General features: G+C 39.9%; 3 protein-coding genes across 4 annotated transcripts; all 3 read right to left on the bottom strand.

The window, feature by feature from the left end:
• Positions 1-255: 255 nt before the first annotated feature.
• Positions 256-7,810, bottom strand: LOC115798721 (SWI/SNF-related matrix-associated actin-dependent regulator of chromatin subfamily D member 2-like). Its single transcript, XM_030755670.1, has 6 exons — positions 7,213-7,810; positions 4,620-4,825; positions 2,021-2,063; positions 1,803-1,925; positions 1,068-1,185; positions 256-351 (listed from the first exon to the last, which is right to left on the bottom strand). Exons 1-6 carry the CDS (start codon positions 7,363-7,365, stop codon positions 299-301), a joined length of 696 nt encoding a protein of 231 aa, XP_030611530.1. The 5' UTR covers positions 7,366-7,810; the 3' UTR covers positions 256-298.
• A 4,956-nt stretch (positions 7,811-12,766) lies between these two features.
• On the bottom strand, positions 12,767-15,315 carry LOC115798560 (ataxin-7-like protein 3). Its single transcript, XM_030755440.1, has 6 exons — positions 15,271-15,315; positions 15,005-15,137; positions 14,675-14,846; positions 13,096-13,196; positions 12,970-12,992; positions 12,767-12,820 (listed from the first exon to the last, which is right to left on the bottom strand). The coding sequence occupies exons 1-6, from the start codon at positions 15,313-15,315 to the stop codon at positions 12,767-12,769; spliced, it is 528 nt and encodes a 175-aa protein (XP_030611300.1).
• A 1,054-nt stretch (positions 15,316-16,369) lies between these two features.
• On the bottom strand, positions 16,370-23,838 carry LOC115798577 (nucleolar transcription factor 1-like). 2 transcript variants are annotated; one of them, XM_030755474.1, is made up of 16 exons: positions 23,616-23,838; positions 23,318-23,493; positions 23,042-23,113; positions 22,276-22,353; positions 21,356-21,511; positions 21,199-21,263; positions 20,977-21,090; positions 20,430-20,568; positions 20,273-20,314; positions 20,115-20,183; positions 18,200-18,255; positions 17,891-18,080; positions 17,743-17,790; positions 17,581-17,652; positions 17,368-17,439; positions 16,370-17,274 (listed from the first exon to the last, which is right to left on the bottom strand). In XM_030755474.1, exons 3-16 carry the CDS (start codon positions 23,042-23,044, stop codon positions 17,218-17,220), a joined length of 1,161 nt encoding a protein of 386 aa, XP_030611334.1. In that variant the 5' UTR covers positions 23,045-23,113; positions 23,318-23,493; positions 23,616-23,838; the 3' UTR covers positions 16,370-17,217. The 2 variants fall into 2 exon arrangements, with proteins under 2 accessions (XP_030611334.1, XP_030611333.1); XM_030755473.1 differs by lacking the exon at positions 23,042-23,113.
• Between the last annotated feature and the right edge of the window lie 1,861 nt (positions 23,839-25,699).

Here is a 25,699-nt window from a genome sequence, read left to right as displayed (position 1 = left end):
TTTGACCACAATTTTTCAGAATTAGAAAAAAGAAAAAGAGGCTGGTTTATGTGTGCGATGAGTTCACGTGTAATAAGCCCGCCTACACAGTCAAAAAGGATCGGCTCCAAACTTTTAGTGTTTCCATCTGAGCTCAGCTTCTTGACCACAGCTGAACATGTTCGGGCTGGTGAACCATTAACAATCTCTGAGGCTTTTGGTGTCAATGTGCCTACAATATTCCAAAAGAAATTTCATCCAAGGTTTATGTCATACCTCTACTAAGTGATTGTCAGGCCCATAGAGCTCCTTATCAAGCTCAATCACCAGGCTTTTGAAGAAAGATGAAAACTTCCTCTTCTGCTTGCCAGGCTGGGAAGATGGAAAACATGAAACAGTGTGAAAACACAGAGCAACAAGACAGCCATGTATTCTTATTGTGCTGTGTCAGTCTGCAGCTGCATTGTTTAGCTCTGACCGCATTGGGGGTGGTGAAGCACAAAACTGTAGACTAGAAAAAGCTGTTTGCACCCTCCCGCCCTCTCCCCAACCCTGTCAGAGTCTGTTTGCTCAACACGACCCCTTTCACTCCTTCCCTCACATCCCTTTTCTGTTGCTCCCATGCAATACTCCTACACATGCCTAAACCCATGAGCCTGAGAAGAAGTTTTAACAGAAAAAAAACAAAAAAAAAAAAACCCTCCTTCATGTGGCCCCAGATGACACAATGAGTCAAGTTGGAATTGATGGCAGGAGGGGAGGCCAGTCAGCTCATGGTATGCAACGGCCAGTGGTTTCAATTCCGTATTTCAAAAGAGATCCTGAGCCTGTGTGTGTGTGTGTGTGTGTGTGTGTGTGTGTGTGTGTGGTGTGTGTGTGTGTGTGTGTGTGTGTGTGTGTGTGTAAGCAGTTGTGGGGTGGAATGAGAAAATCTGTAAACACACATCTGGCTGCGTAGTCTGAGCCAGGAACACTGGCCAACTTAAGTTTTCAGAAACACAATAAGAGAGACTGAAATACTTGCAGTCAGACCACACTGGGACAATGGTGAAACAGAGCAAACGCACTCATATGCGCTATTCACTTACTTCCTCCAGGAGTTTGCCTTCGACTCGCAGCTCCCAGGAGGACACCTTCTCGCCTCCTCACCCTCGGCTTGCTGGGAGTGTAAGTGTTGGAAATGTAGATCCTGAGCTTGCGCTTTTGCTGTGTAATTCAGAGGTACAAGCAAATTATTCTGGGAATAATTGAATTGCTCAAAACTCACTTGTCAAATGGACTCTCCAACAAAGACAATGTAAATCCAACTCTTCGTTTCAAGCTATTAACTGCGTTTACAACAATTTAATCTTTTTATATTAGTTTGCACTGTTAACAGGAGACCCATTGCTACCTAACGAAGGATGTGCAGTAAAAAGTCGTTATCATTTTAATTTCACATCAGTCGTACTGTTCACTCTTCTCTATAGCCGTATCATAACTGTATTAATTTACCGCTAATGCAAACCGACTATTTCCTGCTCCTGCAGGCACTTTTATTGTGAAGACCTCTCAGCAAGCTCAGTGTTCTTGCCACTGTTAAAGCTAAAAGTTAAAATTGCAGCAAGAAAACATAGAGGTCAGGTTTCAATGTGGGAACAAACTTTACTGTGTCCTGCTGTTCTGTGGAAACTGCTTACACAGTAACCCAGCAGGAACTCAGATCACAGCTGAGATTGTTTTATTGACTTCTTTTAAAATGAGCATTTGTTTCATTTCACAAAGCCTGAAAACGATTTTAAAGTAGACTTAACTACATGACAATGCACATAAAGAAGAGATACCATAATGGGCTTCTTGATGGCTTCCTGAATCTCCATACGCTTTCGAGCGATGGTCTGGTCCAACTTCCTCTCAAAGGCCAGGAGGTCCATGTAAGCCTGGGACTCTGGGACCAGATCTCGGATCTAGAGAACAGTAGCATGTTGAGTATTGGATGAACATAGACAACTGTGGCAACATTTATATCAATATGATTCGGGGGGGGTTGAGGTTTTCCTACCCTCTGTGGCAGAACCTTGTCGGCCATCTTGCGCCTTTTTGCTCTGAATCACACAGAAAGAAAAGCAAAGAAAATGATTTCCAGAGTCGCACATGGTCTGGTTGGAAAGAACCAGGGTTATTATAGTTAACGAAAACGAACGAAATAACGAAAACTGAAATTGAAAAAACATTGTCGTTAACTGAAATAAATAAAAACTATAATTAAAAGGAAAAAAACGGTAACTAATTAAAACTGAATTGTGAGTTTACAAAACTAACTAAAACTAACTGAAATAATCGATAAACTTACTTTCATTTACTTGTTTTTTGGGGGGGGGTTTTAAGCCTTGTGGATTGATATGAAATCATTGTTTCCGCTCTCCGAGTTTAAGCTGGGAGCGCCACAGGACAACTGTGTGAGTGCGCATGTGCGTGCGCTCACCGCGCTGGTCCGCAAAGTAATGGCTGCGGTCTGCCGAGTCCCGTATGGAGGTTCTTTGAGTACAAACACCTGCACACGACCACAAGGTAATTAACACACACAATCCAGCTACACAAGCATAAATGCGGACATGAGGTCGGCAACTTCTGTAGGTTGTGTACAGAGGCCGCAAAGACCCTGCAGGTTTAATTAGCGAGCATCTAACCAAGCTAGCTCCAAAACAGAAGCAGCTTCAGGTGGTGAGAACATCAGGATGCAGCTGGATTTGAGCTTTGACTCCTTCAAAGAGTTTGTTTTTGTTTAACACCACATGTAGGCGTTATTAATCTGCTGCACTGATGCTGAAGTTTATTGTGGAGTTTATTGTAGAATTTATTGAGTTTGGGAGTTCATGTTTTTCTTTGTTTCTCCCTGATTATGCTCATGTGTGTCCTTAATATTACACAAATTTAGCATGTCTTGTGAACAGTTGGTTGTTGACTATATTTCTTTAAACTGTATCTTTTGTCAAGTTTTCATTACACAATAGTCACTTTTGCGCCTTGAATCTTGCACCTGATTAGGTATGAAAATACTAAAACTAATACTGAAACTAACTGAAACTAACTAAAACTAAGCATGAAACCAAAAATAAAAACTAATAAAAACGAGCAAAACCACTCTGAAAACTAATTAAAACTAACTGAATTAGAGAAAAAAAAGTAAAAACTAACTAAAACTAAACTATAATGTAAAATCCAAAACTATTGTAACCCTGGAAAGAACACATTAACTGCATCTGATTTGTAACAATATCTCAAAGTGGGTCATGCTGCTGTTTCTCAGTGTGTGCCATCATTTTAGCTTTTGCCCTCAGAAGTGTGACTCCAGTCAACCAATTTCACAGGAACTGGCCACACACCAACATGTGATGTAAGATCAAGTAAAAGACCTCTTTCATTTAATCTGATTACTAATTATGGGAAAACTCTGCAATGTGATAATGTAATCTTGGCCAATGCAATATGCTAATTAAGTCCCCCGAAAGAGTGCATCAAGTTTTTACTCACTGACTTCATTAAATTGATTTTGTTCTTTAATTATACACTTCACCTTCACGATGACTAAACCTCATTTCCATGTGATTAAATGAGAATTTAGGATGTGCCCGTAGCACTGTGACTCACTAATCCTTATAGACTGAGATTATGCTAAGATACTGACTTTTTTTTTTATGAAATTAACCTTAAAACACAAAAGAATCACTGTGGACGAAGCATTACAGCTGGCCACATTTATGAGTGTGGCGTCACGGAACAGTCTGAAGTCAAAAATACCCACTTTAAAAGCAAAGGCCAGTCATGAGATATTGGTATCCTCGTGTCTGTGTGATCTGAGTGCTTTTAACAGTACTGTCACTTCATAAACAGACAGGAGAAAAAGGCCTGAATGAAAAGTGCTGTTGCGATAATGTCAACAAACCACGAGACAAATTTACTGCATTTTTATAACTGGATGACTCCAACTACTTTGCCCTAGAAAATATTAATGGAAAGGTCCCTGGAGTGATCTGTTTGCTGTACAGCCAGATTCATACGCTCTGTTTTTACACATAAATGTCTTTATTCTAGTGAGCACTTTCCTGGAGTCATTGAAGTCAACAAAATAAACTCTGAATTTGGTTTGGCATCTTTAAAGTGGGCCTATTATACTTGTCCTCATTTTATGTATTATGTACTGTTTATAGTGGTGGACACTCATATTAAACGTGGCCAAAGTGACAACAAGGAAGTAATCCCTGGGAGCTTAAACCTCAGGCTTCTGAAATGTTCCCTTTCAAAAAGCTTTTACTACTTTTTTTCTCTGTATGATGTCAGTAAGAGCAGATATCTCTATTATGGTCATCTCAACCACTAAGCTCTGGCTATGAGCACTTGAACAGCTGCACTGACCTGCTGTTCAAGCCTTCTGTTACAAGGGGCAGCCAATTATAAGAAAGTTGGCTTCAAAGGAGGGGCTAGCAATGGACTGGCACTTATGTAGCACTTCTAGTTTCCTGGTAACGTAGGCCAAACAGCAGAATTGAAGGACCGAGCCAAAGGCAAGTATAAGATACTTGGTATAAGGTACTTTTTGGCTGCTCTGGATGGACACTGACAGTGCCACCCCCTAAATTTTGTCCCCTCTCCTCTCTTACCCTCGTCTGAGGCCTCCCAGCGCCTCTTGCTGTTGTTGGTGATGGTGGTGCTGCTGGTGAAGAAACCGTTTCCTTGAGACATCCATGCTTGGGGGTCCCATGCCTGCCCGCATGGGAATGCTACTGCTACCATAAGAGGGACCAGGCAGCTGACCCCCCATTGACCCCATGGGGCCTCCGACTCTGCTGGGTGGCATCCCGGGGCGCTAGAGAAATGGAGGGAAACTGACTTCACTGAACAATTTCTCCAGATCTCATTTTAAAAAGAGGATAATAGGAATTTGTATTTCATTGCTCCCACAATGTTTTTGGCTGTACCATAAATATTGTTAGTCATAATATCCGCAAATAAAAACGTGACAGAAAATCAATGCATTGTCTGTGCAGATAGGATTATTTAGATTTTAGTTGTGACATTTCATTATGAAGTTTTGCATTTCTGTGAGTATAAAAACTAATATGGCAGTGCAATTTTTAACTCAGGCAACACAATGTACAGTCATGGTAAAAAACTATTACACCCTGTTTCAGCTATAAAGATTCATATATCTGGACATGATAAAAATAATCAAGACTTTAGCAGGTCTTAAAATGATGGAAATACAACCTCAGATCAACTACAACACATGGCATATTGCACCTTATCATTATTTATTTTAAAAAACTAAACCAAAATGGGAAAGAAATGTGTGAAAAGTACACCCTTACTCTTCCATAAGATGGTAAGTAACAATCAAGTGCTGCTATTCAAATACACTTGATTAATTGATCACCAGCTGGTGTAAGCGCCTCTATAAAAGCAGATGTTTTGGCAGCTTGCTGGTCTGGGGCATTCAGGTGTGTTAACACAATCCCAAGGAGGAAAGACATGAGCAATGATCTCAGAGAAACAACGGTTGCTGCCCATCAATCTGGGAAAGGTTATAAGGCCATTATCAATCTATCCGAATCCACCATTCTACAGTGAGAAAGATTATTCTCAAGTGGAAAACATTCAAGACAGTCAGTTGCCAGTCATCCCTGGAATGGATATCCCAGCAAATTCACCACAAGGGTAGACTGCGCAATGCTCAGAGAAACTACAACAAAACCAAAGAGACTCAATAGGCCTCAGTTAGCATGTTGAATAACTGGAATCTGTTCAGTTAAAACAGAAAAACCTTAACTGAAGGGTTGCCAGGGAAAAGCCTCTTCTCTCTAAAAAAGAACATGGCAGCATGGATTAGGTTTGCAAAGTTGCATCTGAACAAACCACAAGACTTCTGGAACAATCTGCTTTGGACAGACAAGACCAAAGTGGAGATGTTTGGCCATAACAGCACCAGGTATGGTGAAAACCAAACACAGCATATCAGCACAAACACCTCATCCCATCTGTAAAGCACAGTGGAGGGGGGGTGAGGTGATGATTTGGGCTTGCTTTGCAGCCACAGGACCCAGACACCTTGCAGTCACGGAGTCAACAATAAACTTGAATAACAAAGTATTCTAGAATCAAATGTGAAACCATCTGTCCGACAGTTAAAGCTTAGCCCAAACTGGGTCATGCAGCAGGACAAAGATCCCAAGCACAGCAGCAAATCTGTAAAAGAATGGCTGGAAAAAAAAAAAAAGAATCAAGGTGCTGCAATGACCCAGTCAGAGTCCAGACCTCGCCTCGATTGAAATGTTGTGGCAGAACATTAAGAGGGCTGTGCATCAACAAATTCTTGCAAAACCCATTGAAGCCAGCAATGCTGTAATGAAGAGTGCACAATGTTGGGAAGGACTGATAAAGTCATAGAGAAAGCGATTACTTCACTTTGCTGCTGCTAAAAGTGATTCTACCATCTACTGAATCACAGAGTGTGCTGGTGTAAATATGTTCTTTTTTTGTAGCTCACCTGAGGCTGTATATATTTTAAGTACTGACTAGATAATTTTTTATTAGGTCTTGATATAAAACCTTACTACTGTAAATAATTGTATCAACAATGTGTGTGAATTCTCTTGCTTTGTCCAGGGTGTGAACAAAGGAGCAAATGTCCGAACCCGCATGGCTCTAACTGTCAAACGAAGACAACTGCAATGATGCATGTTAACTACAAGGCACATGAAGCTGCAGATGGTGGCAGTACTGGCATAATGTATGCAGGCTTGCCTCGGGGCAGATGGTGGTGATAAACTTTTGCTTTCACGCTAACTGACAGGAGGCTAAGGGCAACCACGTGACTCTTTTTCACACTCGCACAAAACGTTAAGTGGTATTAATTTTAATTAAACGTCACACTACTGTTATTAATCATTTTTAACGCCATAACAAAAAGGTTACACTCAACTATGGTATTAATCAATAAATAATTATACCCTCTCCGAAGGCGGAAGTAGTGTCCACACGGTGATATATAAGAATAATGAGCTTTACGTTTATTTAATTATTTTTATTTTAACGCTTGCCTATGATTGTATCCGATTACCTACTTTTATTTAAATACGAATTCAGGGCTCTTAAAACCAGCTAAAGTAACGAAAAGCTTGAAAAGACATCGAGGTGGTTACCCTCACCTTTCCCACAGATTCATTATTTGACACAGAGAAATCAAGCAGAACCAACCTGGGGGTACTGGGGAACGCTGCTCATGCTTCGGGGATATCCCACCGGAGGCTGTGGCATTCCTGGCATCCTCATGCCCGCGGCATGTCCAACATTCATGGGGCTCATAGTCGGATTCATCGGAGGACCCGTGAAGCCTCCTCTTGATGCCATCTTCTAGATCCACAAGTGGTTAAAAGTGACGGGAACTTCAAACGAAATTCGGTCCGAATAAAAGCGCGGCAGGCTGAAGTCCCAAAACAGGAAGCTAACTACAGTTACTTCTGCTTAGGTCGGTTTCTGGTTTGACAGCAAGCACACTGTCAACAAAAAGCTAGCTAATGTTAGCTCGCTTCCTACCGTTTCAAGTTCCGGGATTTGCTTCTACCTAGTGACTGCTCGTTTTGTGGACACCAACTGGCGGCTGTTGTCATCTCCCACCCCTGGCTATACGACTGAACGTCGCCAGATAAACGATAACTAACAGCTATTAGACTGTGAGGCAAATGAAAAACATGATAACGTTTGACTTAAGACAGACGGAGTATCTTAAGCAGACAGACTGTCTACGCTCTGAAGCTAAACCAAGTATTCTCAAGACTACATGCTGCCTTCACAGGATGTCGGAAATTACGGAGTTCCAGATTTTCATTAATAAGTTAACCTCGACGTCAGACTTTTCTTGGCGAGTACATAAATATGTTAGTTTGAATTTGTGTGTGTGTATTCCACTAAAAGTATATATTTTCAGTGGCTTGATTTCAAAGTGTGACATTTATAGAAACTGGTGCTTAATTTTGTAATTGCACCATTTTGTTTCTTGATCAAAACTCGGATTTCTTTTTAGTACCATTCAAGAGTAACACTGCCTCCTGCGCATTAGTTTTGGTAAACATTAATATACTGATCAAAAGTCTCAGGACACCTCTCATTCACTTATATTTTGCAGGGAAAAAGGGAAAATAGGCAATTTACAGAAACATATGCAAACATACATAGCAATGCCGTATATAAGGCAAAAATAGCTTGCATAGTTCTAGGAAGTTTGAAAGTCGATATTTGATATGATCACTTTTATTCTTCAACAAAACCTGAACTCTCTTGGGCAAGCTTTCTTGTAATTTATTTAAATAATCTTCAGAAAAGTTCTCCAGGCTTCCTGAAAGATGTTCTATTCTGTTCTGTCAAGATGATCCCAGACTGCTTCACCAATTCATGACATATAGTGTCACATTGTGTTAATATCCAGGTACACTTTTACTGCATTACCATTCCTTAAGAAAATACAATTTTATGTTGCATTATCTTTTCATAGATTTAACTAAAGAAATGGGAACAAACTATGCATTTTTTATGACAGGCCGCTAGTAACAAAGTACATAAAGGTACAATTTAAAATTGGTTCTTTGCTATATTGTCTGTTATATGTAGAAACACTGGTTTAACCCTTGAGCTTTTCCCTTGCCTTTTTTGTGGATGAATGTTCCACATACATAAGTGTTAAGTGGCTTAATAAACAAACAGAAATCTTTCCACTAAAAATGGTCAGGTAGGAGTGGATTGAAAATGAGTGAGAAAGCAGCCAATGTCCAAAGAAAAACTTTGAAAGCCCTTTGGAAAGCCTAGAGAACTATTGCTCAAGACCACTGTAAAAATGAATAAACGTTTGGCTCATTGGAAGCAAACTATAAAGAAATAAGTGGTGATTTAAGGTTCGCACATTGCTGTGTATTAAGTCCCAACATGAAGGTAAACCAACAGTGTTTTGACCTATGGGCTACATACACGCCTGTATTGCAGGTCAGAGTTTAGTAAGGTTACACAAAGACATTATCAGCTCCTCCTTGGCACAATGAACTCTGAAAAAAAGAAAGAACTGTCTGAACATAGCTGTGTTTACATCTGTCAACTGTCTAATATGACCTGCAACCACACTAACAAAGGCAACATTTAATGTTACATCCAGTAGGTTAAGCATCATTTGATCAACAGCATCCCCTGTTGGTCAGTTAGTCTCTGTTTCTATCTACTTAGTTGCTGTTTTATACCATTTCTGTTAATTGTTAAAATGAGTATGAAACCACAGGACAGATAACAAATCATTTATTATGCTAGACAGATGAAACAAACTGAGCCATGATAGCAGCAATTCAACTATTAGAATATTTACACTATCACATCACACACCAAGGACTTAAGTAACCCTTTACAATGTAAACACATGATACAAAGACATATTCGAATGCTAGAAAACAAATCTATCCACCAAAAATGAAACATAAATGAAGAAACCTGCTTTCTGCAGCAAATACCTGCTTCTACATTTAGGGGGTTCATATACTGAACATTTTGAAACAAGTTTCCACAGGTGAACGACAGCGATGCTTGTGTTGTAATTCTGTTTGAGAACTCAGTCTGAGAGTGAAAGGTGAAAACAAAAGACAAACCATTAGCAATGATTGTCTTTGACATTATTATTTTTTTTTTTTAAAGAATGAGATTTTAAAATGTGAGGTAATATAAGGACATTAATGTCTAATCATTTCTGTATTTTAGGAAAAGGAAAATACTGAATGAAGTACAACATAGTTTACATCTGTGCAGCGAAAATCATATTTGGTGATATTCATCATTTTCAACTGAAAAACAAAAAAAAAAAAAGTGTTGGTACAATGATTTTCTGAATAAAAATAAATCTGTCAAGTATAAGGGGGGAGTTCTGGACTGCTTCTGCAGAGCAGCAAACACCACAAAGGTGTAACATCAACGTCCATTCATTTCACAACATGAAGAACCAAAGGTGAAGTGTTGTTGGTCGTCCCGTGAGCGTGCCTCTGTGTGCATGTTCACACACAATGGTAAGAGAATGTGCATTTGCGTTATTGAGAATGCCTCGTCTTTCATCAGCATGCGTGGGCTCTCCTGGTTGTCCATACGACGTCTAGGACCCATCATGCCTAGGGGAATAATGGGCAATTTATTTATCCTTCAATCCAAACACACACTGATTTAAATTACTGCGTTTCATTATTATTCAGTGTCTCAATTACCAAACAACTATTGATTCTAAGCAAAATCTGAGTATATAGTATGTTTAAACTACAAAATATGCACTCAGCCACTTTATTGGTGCTCCTCGTCAACTGCTCATTAATGCAGTTCTCTAATCAGCAGAACTCTGTGCACTTAGGCATGTAGACATGAGACAAGGCGGCTTAATGAAGCTCAAACTGAGCATCAGATTGGGGAAGAAAGGCCATTTAAGTGACTCTGAATGTACATGGTTGTTGGTGCCAGACAGGCTGGTGTGACTATTTTAGACACTGCTTATCTACTGGGATTTTCCCACAACCATCTCCGGGGTTTACAGAGAAAAAAAAAAAAAAAAAAAAAAAAATCTAGTGAGCAGCAGTTCTCTGGTTGAAAATGCCTTGTTGATACTGACAGAATGGTAAGACTGTTAAAGAGCTGACAAGAAGGCAAAAGTAACTCAAATAACCACTTCATACAACCAAGGTATACAGAAAAGTATCTCTGAGCACATGTCAAACCTTGAAGGAGATGGGTGGCAGCAGTAACCACATTGGTTGCCACTTCTGTCAGCTAAGAACAGGAAACTGAGGCTACAATTCACACAGGCTCATCAAAAATGGACAAGAGAAGGTTGGGAATACGTTGCCTGGTCAGATGAGTGACATTTATACGGTAAGGTCAGAATTTGGTGTAAAAGTGAAAGCATGGATCTATCCTGCTTGTATCAATGGTTCAGGTTGCTGGTAGCAGTGGAATGGTGTGTGGAATATTTTCTTGGCACACCCTGGGCCCCTTAGTACCAACTGAGCATTGTTTAAATGCCGCAGCCTACCTGAGTACTGTTGCTGACCATGTCCATCCCTTTATGACCACAGTGTTCCCATTTTCTGATGACTGCTTCCAGCAGGATAACACATGAAGTCACAAAGCTCACATCATCTCAACCTGGTTACTTTACCATAACAGTGAGTTCACTGTACTCAAATGGCCTCCACAGTCACCAGATCTCAATCCAATACAGCACCTTTGGGATGTGGTGGAACGGGAGGTTCCCATCATGGATGTGCAGCTGAGAAATCTGCAGCACTTGTGTGATGCTGTCAAGTCAATATGGACTGCAATGTTACCAGCATGTTGTTGAATCCAAGCAGATGCTCACAGATAGATATCACAGCTATATGGATGTGACTGACAGGTTAGAAGAAGCTAATTTTGGTTGCTCCCTTACTCGTCCAGTGTCACTACAGCAGGTCGCTCCGAATGTTTAAATTGGGAGATTCAGATTTTTCAATAAAATGTAACAGAACTGTGTTGTGTTTTAAGATCTCCTTACAAATGATACAGTCAGTAATCTTAGGGGGTTATTTAACAGAAAAAAATACTGTACTCATAAATTTACATTGATTATAGAGTAATTATGTCTTAAAAACAAAGTGATTAACTAATAATTAATCCATTACAAATACATAGGAGGGGGCACCGGTTGTGGAAGCCACCATGTTCCCCCACCATATTTGAATATAGTGGCTGGGAAGGACATCTCTCTTCTGACTAATCGTGTTTTAAGTATGTGGGTAGAGACCGGCCACATACGCAGTACACCAAAGGTAGAAGAGAAGTTGTAGGTGTTTGCCTCCTGTGGACGGACATTTAAATTCATGCCTGCACCTTTAGACTCAAGACATAAATGATCACATCTATTTGTTTTAATCATCTGAGAATGGGTGCATTTCACCAAGAAGTGAAAACACGATGGAAAGAGCCAACACGACCAGCATCTTAATAACATGTCACCCTCTTCCACCTGACCTCAAGCCTCATCACCTGAACTGATGTCTGGGCTCTAACGAATGAAAATATGCACAAACATGCTTATTTATCCCGATACTGTCGCTATTACTTATTGTCAGCAGATTAGACATGCAACTCTCATCAGCTGTCCAGAGACAGCTGATGAGAGCCGGCTAACCAACAACAGCAGCTGGTTATAAGCTAACAGTATGCGAACAGCAGCTAACAGCAGTGCTTGCAGACAGAAAAGTTCAGCATATCCTCATCAACTCCTCTCAGTATCGCTGTCATCCGTCAGAAGTGAGCTTCACTGACTCACCGACCTATATCGGACTCCTTTCACAAAGTTTTACAGCATCTTCCATAAATAAAGGCGGGCACTTCTCACCTGGCATTGACAGCTGAGGTGAACAGTGGACTGACAGCATACCCAGATAGGGAAAACCTCCAGGGAGGACCCGGATCCGGTCCAAACAGTAGTAGAAACACACATGCCGGCCACAGCCATTATGAGATACAGTCTAGATTTAATGTTTTTGCTCTCTCTTGGCTGACTTAAAGATGTTTGTCCTACAGCAGCCACCACAGCTGGGATTATGCACTTGAACTGGGAGGGGTAAGAAAACAGACTGCAATCTACTAACGTCGAGCTGTGAAATTTTTACACACTGTAACTTTAAAGTATTTGATTACATACAGACGCCAAGTATGAAAAACAGACGTGCTCAAGCAGGAGTTTGAAAGCTTGTTTTCACTTACTGTTCTTATGCTTGAATGATTTGGATCTTCTTGGCGAGTTTGGATTCTGAGGTGGAAAGACAAAATATTTTATGTCTGAGTGGACAAATGAGTACCACGTGTTTTTATAAACTGAAGAATGCTGGGGATAGTAAAACAGTGATCCCCAACATAATTATTTAATCGAAGTATAAGGCCAGCTAAAAACAAAAGTACCTTATCAGATTTCCTTTTCTTGGCTGTAAAAGAAAGATTTTTTTTTTTAGTTTTAAGCCATATTTAACAAATATTTGTCACACTGAAATTTCACACATGTGCAACCTAGGCCTACGAGAATGTCACCTTTCTTTTCTGCCCCATAAGACCAATCGTTATCGTTGACGTCGTCATTATCTTCTTGGTCGCTCTCTGACTTGTTGTTGGCGTTATTACCAGTGACTATTCTGTAAAAGAGGAATGAGCAAAGCATGACACACACACACTGAGTGGGCATTACTCATTGCAAATAACAGTCTGATTATGAAACAAACCTATTCCAAGCTGAAACTGATTTCTGTTTCCGCAGCTAAGTGATTGCAAAAGATTATCATCATTCACTCATTTTTCTTAGGCAGCATAACACCTACAGTATATTTAGTTTATATACAGTACTGTGCTTTTGTACTTTTGTTATAGGAAAATGGGAAATAGGTGCAACGATTAACTGAAACATGCAAACATACATGGAAATGCAGCATATAAAGCAAAAACAGAGCCTGAACAATTCTAATTAGCTTAAAAGTCAATATTATTCTTCGGCACAGCCTGAACTCTCTTAGACTTCTTGTAATTCTATTAAGTAGTCTTCAGTAATAGTTCTCCAGGCTTCTTGAAGGACATTCAAAGCTCTTCTTTGGATGTTGGCTGCCTTTTGTTCTGGTCTCTGTCATGATGACCCCACACTGCTTCAATAATATTGAGGTCCGGGTTCTGGGAAGGCCAATCTGTGACTGATCGTTTTCCACCGTGTGTTTTCCACTGAGACCATTTCTGATGAGGCTTCAGAAAACAGTAGAAACAGTAGTAGGGCCAGATGACCCTCTCAGGTTCTGTGTCAGATCAGTTCTGGATTTCCTCCTATTTCTTAAGGACATGACTCTCGGATATTGTTCATCTGCTGTAGATAGTTTTTGTTTTTTAAGATCTGCCACTTCTTCTTTTGTCATGCACTTGTCAGGTTTCCTCAAATTTTGTGAGGAAACACTGCACACCACGCCAAGATATGACAATTTTTCCTCTCATAGTTCTTTGGGAATAACCTTGTTGATTAAAAAAAAATACTATTTTATGTCTGTCAAATGTGTTATCGTTTGCATTTTTTAGATTCAACTAAATAAACTTGAAAAAATTATGTGTTGTTTTGCAACAGGCTGCTAGTAACAAAGTGTCTAAAGATAAAATTCAGTGGGGGTTTTTTTTTGTCTGTTATGTGTAGACATGACACTGGTTCATCCCTTGAGTAAGGTGCCTTTTTTTATGTTTGAATGTTTCATTGGTCAGTGTTAAGTGAAGACACCGAAGACAGCAAAACAAACAAAAACATGTTCTGAAAATAGTCAGGTTCAGGGACTGATCTGAAAATGAGTGAAAAAGCAGCCAATGTCCAAAGAAAATCTTTGAAAGCCCTTCAGAAAGCCTGGACTTTTAAATGAATTAATGTATGAACTATTGCTCAAGATCACTTAAAAAAAAAAAAAATGATGAGAAGTCTGGCTCCTTGAAAGCCAGACTCAAAAACACCTTTCTTGGTTTTCAGATTCATAAGAGAATAATGAAGATGTAAAGTCCAACATACTGAAAACATTTGAGACTACACCAGCTTCCACTCAGACTGAGTCTCTAATCAGCTGTGGTGAGGTAACTGTCTGCTTTACTCTCATACCTGCGGTTGGCTATGCGGCTGCTGTTACGTCCCATCCCCAGACATTTCTCCAGGTGTGGAGCAAAGCGTGAGGCAGCGATGCTCCGGCTACAGTTGGGACATACACACTCCTTGTTTTTCCACTGGTTGTACACCTGGCCAAACACATCCAGTCCTGGCTGGTCCACAATTTCTGAAAGTTGAAATTAAGGCAGTTCTTTTATATTTTAATGGCATGATGTTTAAATTGCCTGAATCCATTACTCTCTGGTATATACTGGCTTGACTGAAGAAACAACTCAGCTTTATTTGAAGGAAGGAGAAAAATGAAAAAAAGGAGTCTGTGCTCACCAAAGTCCCTCATACTTTCTTGGTCCGTGTCATCCAGGAAAAAATAGCCCTGCTTTACAGCCCGGTGGACCTCAAAGCAAAGACCCAGGCACGCATCCTCCACCAGGTCAGACAGGATGTCCTGCGCTAGGGCCTATCAGGGAAGAGAAAGACCCACAGTGTTGTCTTCTTGTATCAAGTAATTCAGCCATGTGTGTCTGCGCATATAATTTGCATTTCCAAGTCTACCAGAAGCACCATCACACCGTGGTCCTGCTCCACCGTACCTCCAGCTTGCTGTTGTCCAGGCTGGACATTGAAACCTCCTCCATTTTCAGTTGCCAGAACTACCAGATGAGCAGACACTGCTGTGGTCATGCTGTAGCGCAGCAAGCATTGGCCAAAACAGGGCTGCAGCGGGAGGGATACACAGTTAGTAACACGGTGTGGCAAACAATGAATGCAAATCAGTCTGTGGCCAACATTTGACGCCCGGGATGAGATGCGTGTACTTACAACTGCACGTTAAACACTGCCAGGGAGTTCCTTCCCACGTTTAAAACCTGCGAATAGTGCAAATCACAATAACTTGGAACAACTAGCACTGAAACAACAACTCAAGAAAACGGCAGACCAACTAAAACATGACGCTACAGTGCTGCTCCGAGCATTATCATCTAATCAAAGCAGCTTAGCCCCAACCTTGCTGAAGAAAACAAAGAGCGTGGCTGTGAATAGGCTGTGCTTGCTGAAGGAATTGAAAATGCCAAGAGGTTATAGGAGAGGCGGTATCGTACCCACGAACCCCTCCTGCTCAACGGCACACACATACTAGCCAAACACGCTAAATGTGTCACATTAATTAGAAACTCTTTAACACGTTTATTTGTGACAGGCTGTTTTTTTGTCTTTGCTGCTGAAGAAACATCTGAGTGCAGCGAGGTTCTTCCCCGAACCCCCAACACTGCTGCTGCACTGCGGCTGTCCGCCTCTCAACTCCCCGTACAAACACCGAGTGAGAAAGGGGGGGGGAAATAAACGACGCCCGTAACCCCGTATAAAGCCCACTGACGAAGAATAAAGCAATCTCAGCCCTGCAAATACTTCTAATTGTGTTTATTTACCTGTTTCGGTAGGCACCCATCTTTAACATCACAGAGATCAGGCAGTAGCAATCGATCGCTACACGAGTTCGCACGAGCGAGCGCTTCCTCTGCTGCTCTGCTAAACCAACTTCGACTGAGTGTTTACCTCCCACAGCAGCATGTGACTGTGTGCTTCCCCACGCTGCTTTCTTAGGGTTACTCTGTCCTGTTTATTTCACTTCCCCCAACCACAGGTTTGAGCCCAGTTACTTGGAAGTTGCAATCAAGATTAAAACACATATTTAAACGGGCTTCGGCGTATTTATTGGAAACGTGTAAAACGTCTGTGACAATAGAAAATGCTGGTTAAAAACAAACCATAAGAAATCCATTAAATCACATCACTGTATCTTAAGTACATGTAAAATCAGAAAGCCTTATTGACAGTAAATCTTCTAGTCATGGTTAGTTTTTATTCCTTGCCCTCCTGTCCCACATTTGACTGGCTCTGCAGGACATGCACTTCTTCCAAAGTCTGGCTTTTACCCCATGTATGTGAAGGGAAGATTTTTTTCTAAACGGTCAAATGAAGGTAAGCCTGTTAAACGCAATATACACTGTGAAACAGAGTAGTAGCCTCTTTATTTTTGCTAGTTTTTTTTTCATTCATTATTTTTCAATTTCACACAGGTTAAAATACAAAGTGACATGACAATATGAAGTGTGTATGCCATAATTGGCTAAAAACTCAGATATGGCTCAAATTTTAAAGCAAAAGAAGTACTGTTGGGATGCATGCATGCTAATGATCACAGTAGAAAAATAGCAAAATATGGGTACAGTCGATATATTAATCATATCACCTGCAACAATCAGATGTGTGCAGTATGAACAGCATTCAAACAGAACACACATTGTGAGAGTGCTGCTTATTAGAATCAAGCAGCAGTTACATGGTAACTAATCCGAGATTGTGAGGGTTTTGTCATCCTGAAGGATTGTACATAAAGATGTACAACCCAGCTGGCATGGCCAACATTGACTGGGCTATTTAAAAAAAAATCACCTGCTGGAGGACTTCTGCATCTCTTCAAATTCAGAATCACCTCTGAAACTGATGTGTGCCTTTCTTTCAACTGTGCATTTGAATCACAAATACATCTCAAACATGACATCATCTTCTTCCTCTTCCTCCTCATCATCCTCCTGAAGATCAACAGTTGATAGTTCATATTTAGATGGGCAGCATTAATATTTAATAAGGAACATAAAGTAAAACTAGTCTAATGGTTTACAAACCTCATTCAAATCCAGTACGTTCTTGTCTTCATCATCACTGCTGCTGTTATCAGTGGCTTCATCCTCTGAGTCCTGTGTGACAAAAGAAATTTGAACTTAAAAAAAAAAACTAGCATTCTAGCATTATGTGAAAATCTGAGTCATAAGTAAACCCTGTGAATAACTGAACTGCATTTATATCGTGATTATGCTTGTATAAATATTCAGACTTACTGATGGTTGTTTCAAATATAGTTCTTCCCTGTCATAAACTTCCACATGCATCTGATCCAGAAATTGCAATTTCTGCAAGAACAGGTATTTTATGAATGACAAAATCTTATTAGAGAGAGAGGAAAAAAAAAAAAAAAGGAAATTTAATTTTGAAGTACCCACATGATGGTTACATTTCCGATAGTCCTCCTGCTCATCTGCTGTCAGCATCTTTAAGAAAAAAAAAAAATAGGTTGAAAATTTTAATTTTGATCTGAAACTAAAAAACAAACAAACAAACAAAAAAGCATATGAATAAATATTTTACTACCTCAAACCACTCCGTCAGCTCCATGGAGTATTTTTTCAGATTTTCCTGTATTTTTAATTTGTACTGTTCCTTCTTTTTCATGGAGAGTTTGTGCCACATTTTGCTGACCACAGCAAAGCGGTTTCGTACATTTGGGATCTCCTCTTTCAGAAGTTCCATTTGTTCTTGCCAGAAACTTAAATAAGCACAACTGGATAAAAGAAGAAAAGAAAAAAAAAGGAAAAAAAACAAAAAAACAACTTTGACCTTTGATTTACTGTGAGTTAAAATGAATCCTCAAAGGTGCAGACATTTGATGGTTATACTCACGTGGATGGCTTCTTGGGCTCGCCAGGTAGTAATTCCTTGTATGTTTTATTGGAAATCTGCAGATTTATGACAAACACATGTTTCAATGCCACAGAATTGATCTTTACATGACTGAAAAGTTAGAAACAAAAAGATATTAAAAGACAACAACAGATAGCTAAAAAGTAAACAAATTAAAATTCTCCAAAATTTATATTCAAATTCGTCAACTGAGCATTAAAGAAAAATGTATGTTCTATTAACATGTGCCAAAAGTGTTGGCAGTCTTATTACTCCACCCTGCTGGTGGGTTCGATCTGGGAATATTCTTGCTGTGAGGCAGCAGTGCTGACTGTTAAACCAAGCCATACTAATAGTCAGATAATTTCATACTCCAATCTCAGGTGGCCACTGGAAGGCCTGCAGTTACTTACTAAATATACTGCTCAAAAAGTAAAAGGAACACTTTATAATCAGAGTACAGCATCAATCAGGGATATTGATCTGGTCAGTTAAGTAGCAGAAGGGATCATTAATCAATACCAGCTGCTTCGGTCACTACTGGCAGCATGAGGAGATACCTGGACCCTATAGAGATTGCAAAGGTAGTCCAACTCCTCCAAGATGACACATCAATATGTGCCACTGCCAGAACATCTGCCGTGTCTCCCAGCACAGTATCAAGCACATGGAGGAGATTGCTCTATGTTCACTGCCTGGCACCATGGAGCCTGACTGGCATTTGCCTTAGAATATCAGAAGTGGCAGGTCTACCACTGGTGCCCTGTGCTTTTCATAGATGAGAGCAGGTTCACCCTGAGCACATGTGACAGACGTGAAAGGGTCTGGAGGAGCCGTGGAGAACATTATCCTGCCTGTAACATCATTCAGCATGATCAGTTTGGTGGCTACTGAGTATATCAGTATAAGATAGTATAAGATCAGTGTAAGATATTCCCATTGAGATCTGATGTGTTTCCAAAGTGTTTTTTTTTATATTTTTGAGCAGTGCATAAAAAGTGTCAGCTCCACAAAGCCAGGATTGGTCTGGGTTCTAGCACTGAAACAGGCAATGTTGAAGTTAAATTAATAATAATAATAATAAATAATAATAAAAAAAAACGTATTTATTTTTTAAACGACGTATATCAAACATTACGACTAAAGATTTGAAAATCTGCTAAATAATATTTAGGGACAGAACTGAAATTGAACTACTAAAAGCACGCTGAGTTACAAAGTGCTCACCTTATATGGGCAAAAGTCCTGGGCCACCTACACATTACTCCTCCAGAAGCTGCTTGGCCATAAAAACTCAAACCATGAAGCTGCAGTTTTGATGCTGTTAATGCTAAAAATTTGGAACTCAGCAGCTACTGAGTCAGCAGCGTGTTTGCCAACTTTTATGCACTGTGGCGCAGCACTCGGGGACCTCGTTCTATAGCTTTGTGTGGCCTGACACTTTGTTTCTGAGATGCCGTGGTTTCTAAATGCTTTCACTTTGCAATAAGATGACTTACAACTGACGTGGAATAACTGGGCGGGAAGAAATTTCACAAACTTGTTGCAACAGTGTCATCCTATTACAGTACCGCACTTGAATTTGGTGCACCCTTTAGAACGACCCCTTCTTTCACAAATGTTTTTAAAAGCAGACTGCGAGGCTAGATGCTTGATTTTACACACCTGTGGCAACAAGACTGAAAACGCCACTGACCTCAAAAAGGTAAGGCCCAATACTTTGGTCCATATATTGTATCTAATGTTTAAGCTTTGGAGGCTGCCACATCATCCAGTTTTTTAAAGGCATTTTATTTCAGTTAACCTCGTTTCTTTTTTACATTGAAAGGAACCTGCAGTTTTGCACGTGTCTGTACATTTGCCGTTTGCTTCTCGATCAAATTCCTTTTCCATTTACTTGCCATGAACTTCTCACCTTTTGCATTACAGGCATTTTGAGTTTATTCTCATGGAGGATCTGCTGCTGCTCGTCCTTTTCAAACCCCTGAAGAACAGAACACAACATAACAGCAACAGTCACACAAATCCTGTGAGATTTGTTAGCAATGCTGCAACTATAGGCTTAGAACTTACCTTTAGATAGTCACGCAGCTTAGTAGAGTACTGGTTCTTCAACTGAAACGAATGAGCTACATGTTTAATTCTGTTTCAAGACATTTTTAACATAACTTGACATGATAATCTTGATTTCAGAGTTTTGTTTTACAGCAGTTAATGAGCAAGTTCATACCTCTTTGCAGCGTGTGATGTATGCTCTCCTCTCTTTTTCACTTAAATTTCGCCACCTTTGGGACCACTCGCTTACACAGGATTTTTTGGGGACATCCTCCTTCTCTGACATTTCTTTGCAGAATAAAATATAGCCACTTCTAAAGACATACACAGAAACAAACAAACCTGCTCAGTAGCCTCTTCACAGGACGCAAGATGTGATTAAAACTATGTTAAATATAAATCCAAGTTACTGTAACACAGTCCTCCGGGTACACAACCACACAGGCAGCCAGAAAAGCAGTTATACAGCAAAGTTTATGGACAAACTGCACATTTGTTCGAGAAGTTCTGTTTGCTGCAGAGCCTGTGTTAAATTATATTTGTTTAAGAAGCACAGCAACAAAAACAAGTCTCAGATCAACACACTATAACTGTGTCCATGTGTAATTCCTACAGTCAAATCTTTATACTGAACATACTAATCAGACACACTAATGCAGACACTTAGAATACTGAACATAAAATCTATGAATATAAAGCCAAGTAGTGTGTGTGTGGCTTACACAGGGGGCTTGGGAGGCAGACAATCATCATCCTTATCCAACTCCACAGCTGGGGTCTTTTTAGGGTCCAACTTTATTTTTTTGCACTTCCGATTGGATATTTTATATTTTTTCCTGAAAGATATAACATCTGTTAGACTTTCTTTTTTTTTTTTGCACAAGCAGCCTACTGGGCCAAATTCCAAATGTACACACTGTAGAGCACGTGTGTTTATCTTCTACCTTATTTCCAGCTTCTTTTCAGTGTATTCTTTAAATGAATTCTTGAATTGATCCACATACGGAGCCTGAAAAAGTCAATAATTCATTACTTAAAATGTGCGCTTTTCTGATGATGGGAACAGGCAGTGTTGTAGCGACAGCCTCTCACAGACTGTACCTTCTTTTTATCTGGAAGCTTCTTGAACTGCTTGATCGCGATCTTCATCAAACCCGAGTTTTTCATCCCTGGATGCTGCTTCTGAAGCTTGGAATAGTTTTCAGAGAAATAGATGGCAGTTACGGGCCTGGGTCTCTTCAGGAACGCTGGATGGATCTGAATTTTCAGAACAGTGAATACTCAATAGAGGGCAATTATAACCAACAGAGCAATGCACCTTTAATGCCATGCAGCTGACAAGCATCACAAGAGACTCAGAGATGCGGAGAAAAAAATGGCACAAGCTGCTGGGGGTTCAGTGGTCAGCCTCTGGGTATGCTGTGATCTGCCAATAAGAGAAACTGATTGCAGCTTCATTATAAATAAACAAAATAAATCTGCATATCTGGTTAATTTGTAGTTATTTTCAAACTTGACCAACCAGTTTCATAGTTCATTAATGGATTTCTTCAGAAAAGAGAGGAACAAAAGACAGCAGCCTTTTCTTTTTCTCTGAATCCACTCTAGCAATAATACTGAATTAGAGTAGTGTTATTGTGTTATTATATTTTTTCCTAGTTAAAAAAAAAAACAAAACAAAAACACATCCCATATATGAAGGTCTACTTTAGAGCAGCAGGATACAGTCCAAACAACGACTTACTGGCCAACAGTCAGAGCACCAGCTGACCAGTCAAAAGCACCATTTCACCAGCTACCAGCAGCAGATGAGAGAGAGCAGTAGCTGACCTGTATAACATTAACACACGCCAGAACTCAAAGAGCAGCACACCAGTGGTCACTTTCAGATCTCGCAACTGCTTAAGACTGAAAGCGTCTTCGCAGTAAGATTTGAGTTAGTAAACACAGTGACTCGCATGACATTTTTTTTCCCCCATTCACTAAAAGAGGTATGGAAGTTCAGATTGTTCTGTGCTTACCTTTTTGTTCTTGACAGGATCAGAAATGACTTCTTCAGCTTCAACAATAAGTTCTGTGAGGCTGCGAGCCTTCCGCATCTGAGCAACAACAAGGATATTCATAGTGCATCGTTTTTCAACAATATTTTGTCATTTTATAGCAGGCTTTTTTTTTTTTTTTGCATTTTCTTAAATTAGCTGCCATGACCATTTAAAACAAAACAAAACAAACTTCCCAGGAAACACTGCTGGAAAGCTGATAAACACTGACCCTATGTATACAACCCTACAGAGGTTGCATAGGTAGTGCAACTCCTCAGGATGGCACATCAATATGTGCCATTGCCAGAAGCTTTGCTGTGTCTCCCAGCACAGTCTCAAGTTCATGGAGGAGATTCCAGGAGACCTTAACCCATCAGCAGAACCGAAATCTGCTCCTATGTGCAAGGAGGCGCAGGATGACTACAGCCAGAGCCCTACAAGATGACCTCCAGCAAGCCACTGGTGTAAATGTCTCTGACTAAATAATCAGAAACAGAATTCATGAGGGTGGCCTGAGGGCCTAACAGCCTGCTGTGGGCCCTGTGCTCACTGCCCACTTGGCCTTAGAATATCAGAAGTGGCAAGTGCACTGGTGCCCTGTGCTTTTCAGAGGAGAGCAGGTTCACCCTGAGCACGTGACAGACGTGCATGTGTTTGGAGCAGCCGTGGAAAATGTTATCCTGCCTCTAACATCATTCAGCACTCTGACTGCCATTAGGTATCAGGATAAAATCCTTGGACCCACCATCAGTCCCTATGCTGGCGCAATGGGTCCTGGGTTTTCCCTCTGATGTGTTTCCAAAGTTCTCCTTTAATCCTTTTGAGCAGAGTATAAGTGTCAGCTCCACAAAGCCAGGATCAGTCTGGCTCTAGGACTTAAACAGGCAATGTTTAAGTTAACTGTTTTTTTAAGACCGGTATATAAAACACTACAACTGAGCATTTGAACATATGCTAAAAATATTTAGGAACAGAAGTGAAACTGAGCTACTAAAAGCACGTTGAGTTACAAAGTGCTCACCTTCAGAAATATCTCTCTCCACTTTTGTTGACATTCCTCGGGAGAAAAAGGAGGGAAAGCCACTTTCTCCCAGTCTAGAGTTTTCAGTCCTCGGTTATAAGCGATCGTTCTCTCACTTTCTGGAATGCTGGTTTTCATTGCAGCAAGAAGCTTCTGGACGTTTGCCTTGGTCCATTCTGCACATATACAGAAAGCACATTAAATCCAACTGCCATTAGCGAGTTACTACCCTCGCAAAGACACTTTAATTGTGAGTTTATCACAAGTGGGGGGGGGGGAAACAATTGTTTGTACCCACCAGCTTCTTCCGCCTCCATGTCAGCGTGACTCATTTTTCAAACACAGCACGTTTCATTCAGCAGGTTTGGGATGTAACAGCTGCACACAGACTGTCCAGAGGTTAGAACTAAACCATGTGACACTGTGTAGCAGCGGTATATATACTTACTGCCGCTGTCGAACAAAAACGCCACGAAACAGAAGACACAACACTACCGTATACAACACACATGCTCTACGTTTGGAAAGCAAAAAACTACCGCGACAACAACCAATCAAAAGTGACCTTCTTCTTCTTCTACGGCTTTTTTTGTCTTCTTCAAGGAGAATTGCACAAATTTGGTGCCTCACTGCCACCAACTGGTGCAGATTGTTGATCAGAATCTAAGAATCAAGATTCTTTATTTTCATTATGCAATCATAACGAAATCACATGGTCCAAAAAATTCAAATAACACATAAATATACTGTACAAAAATTATATAATCTATGAAGTATATAAAATGTTTAAATTGAGAAAATTTACAAGGTCATTTTGAATATGAGGGCAGCAACACATCTAAAAAAAAAAACTTTTGTTTTACTTTTGGTAATGTTACCCCATTCTTGTCTGACATGGATTCTAACTGCTCAACAGTCTTGGGTCTGCTTTGTTTTATATATATATATATATATATATATATATATATATATATATATATATATATATATATATATATATATATATATATATATTTTTTTTTTTTTTTTTGTTTTGTTTTTTTTTTTTTGTTTGTTTGTTTTTGTTTTTTGTTTTTTTGTTTCGTGATGCACCAGATGTTTTCAGTTCACAGCAGGCAGGCCAGTTCAGCATCTGGACTCTTCTACTACAAAGCCTTGTAGCAATAGCTGGAGTATGCTGTTTAGCACGGTCTTGCTGAAACATGCAAGGCCTTTATGTTGATCTAAAACCTGTATATACCTTTCAGCATTGATGGCGCCTTTCCAGATGTGCAAGCTGATAGTTCCATAGGCACTAATGCACGCCCCAGACCATCAGAAATGCAGAACCATGATTTCTGGAAGTGTTCCTGAGCTCATGCAGTGATTTCATTTTGCCTATTTTTAATACAGTGCTGCCTGAGGCCCTGAAAATCACAGACATCCAATACTGATTTTCAGCTTTATCCCTTACACACAGAGACTACTCTAGATTTTTGAAATCTTTTAATTATTATTTATTATAGATGATGAGACATTCAAAGTCTGTGTAATTTTATTCTGAGGAACATTATTCAGGAATTTTTCCACAATGCAGTTTAGTTGCAGGTATGTGAACCTCTGCCCATCTTTACTTCTGAGAAACTCTGCTCGTCTAAGATGCTCTTTTTGCACCCAATCACGTCACTGACCTGTTAACAACTAATCGAATTAGTTGTAAAATGTTCCTCCAGCTGTTTCCTTTCAAGACCACTTACTTTTCAAGCCTTTTGTTGCCTTCATTCCAACTTTTTAGAGACATGTTGTTGCCATCAAATTCAAAATTAGCTAATATGTTTTAAAATAGTAAAGGTCTCAGTTTAAACAGTTGATATGTTTTTTATGTTCTGTGGTGTGTTTATAAGACTTGCATATCATTGCATTGTTTTTGTTTACATTTTACACAACATCACAACATTTTTTTGGAATTGGGATTGTTTCCTTCCACTATAACTATCTAATACACAAATAAACGGAACCTGAATCTCTAACAGATTTCTAAGTAAACACTGATACCCAGCAGTACCTGGAGACCTGGTGATGCCTCCTTTTCCTGGTGTCATGGACGAATTGTTCATTCATGCAAATATGTCAAAGTTAGAAGTCAATAAGAGAATCTGAGGAGAATTGTCTCCACCAAAAGGTAACAATGCTGACAAAAATTAAAGCAAAGGGCTCTTACAGAAGATAGTTTTTATTTATAGACATATGACAAGAAGAAAGCAACAGAACACACAATATAATTACGTTACACACAACATTATGTCTCTCCTTGTACTGACACTCACTGGTATTGTCCTTTTTCTTTCCAGTGATAGTGCTTCTATCATTCCAGCTAAAGTATATACACATCATTCATCAACA

This window comes from Archocentrus centrarchus, chromosome 19 (assembly GCF_007364275.1).
Source record: "Archocentrus centrarchus isolate MPI-CPG fArcCen1 chromosome 19, fArcCen1, whole genome shotgun sequence".
In the NCBI taxonomy this organism is placed as follows: Eukaryota; Metazoa; Chordata; class Actinopteri; order Cichliformes; family Cichlidae; genus Archocentrus; species Archocentrus centrarchus.
Note: the sequence above shows the minus strand (reverse complement) of the source record. Positions and strands in the feature narration are given on the sequence as shown.

Bases quoted from the DNA above. Each gene is read 5' to 3' on its own strand.
- LOC115798577 (XM_030755473.1), bottom strand. From the start codon at position 23,649: ATGAGTCACGCTGACATGGAGGCGGAAGAAGCTG. The intron at 17,653-17,742 runs GTGGGTACTTCA...CTGTTCTTGCAG, and splicing joins ATCGGAAATGTAACCATCAT to AAATTGCAATTTCTGGATCA. The intron at 17,440-17,580 runs GTAAGTCTGAAT...TTTGTCACACAG, and splicing joins TATATTTGAAACAACCATCA to GACTCAGAGGATGAAGCCAC.
- LOC115798560 (XM_030755440.1), bottom strand. From the start codon at position 15,315: ATGGAGGAGGTTTCAATGTCCAGCCTGGACAACAGCAAGCTGGAG. The intron at 12,993-13,095 runs GTGACATTCTCG...TTTCTTTTACAG, and splicing joins TTATGGGGCAGAAAAGAAAG to CCAAGAAAAGGAAATCTGAT. The intron at 12,821-12,969 runs GTACTTTTGTTT...TTTCCACCTCAG, and splicing joins AGAAAAGGAAATCTGATAAG to AATCCAAACTCGCCAAGAAG.
- LOC115798721 (XM_030755670.1), bottom strand. From the start codon at position 7,365: ATGGCATCAAGAGGAGGCTTCACGGGTCCTCCGATGAATCCGACTATG. The intron at 4,826-7,212 runs GTTGGTTCTGCT...CCATTTCTCTAG, and splicing joins GCGTTCCCCAGTACCCCCAG to CGCCCCGGGATGCCACCCAG. The intron at 1,186-1,802 runs GTATCTCTTCTT...TGAATTACACAG, and splicing joins CCATCAAGAAGCCCATTATG to CAAAAGCGCAAGCTCAGGAT.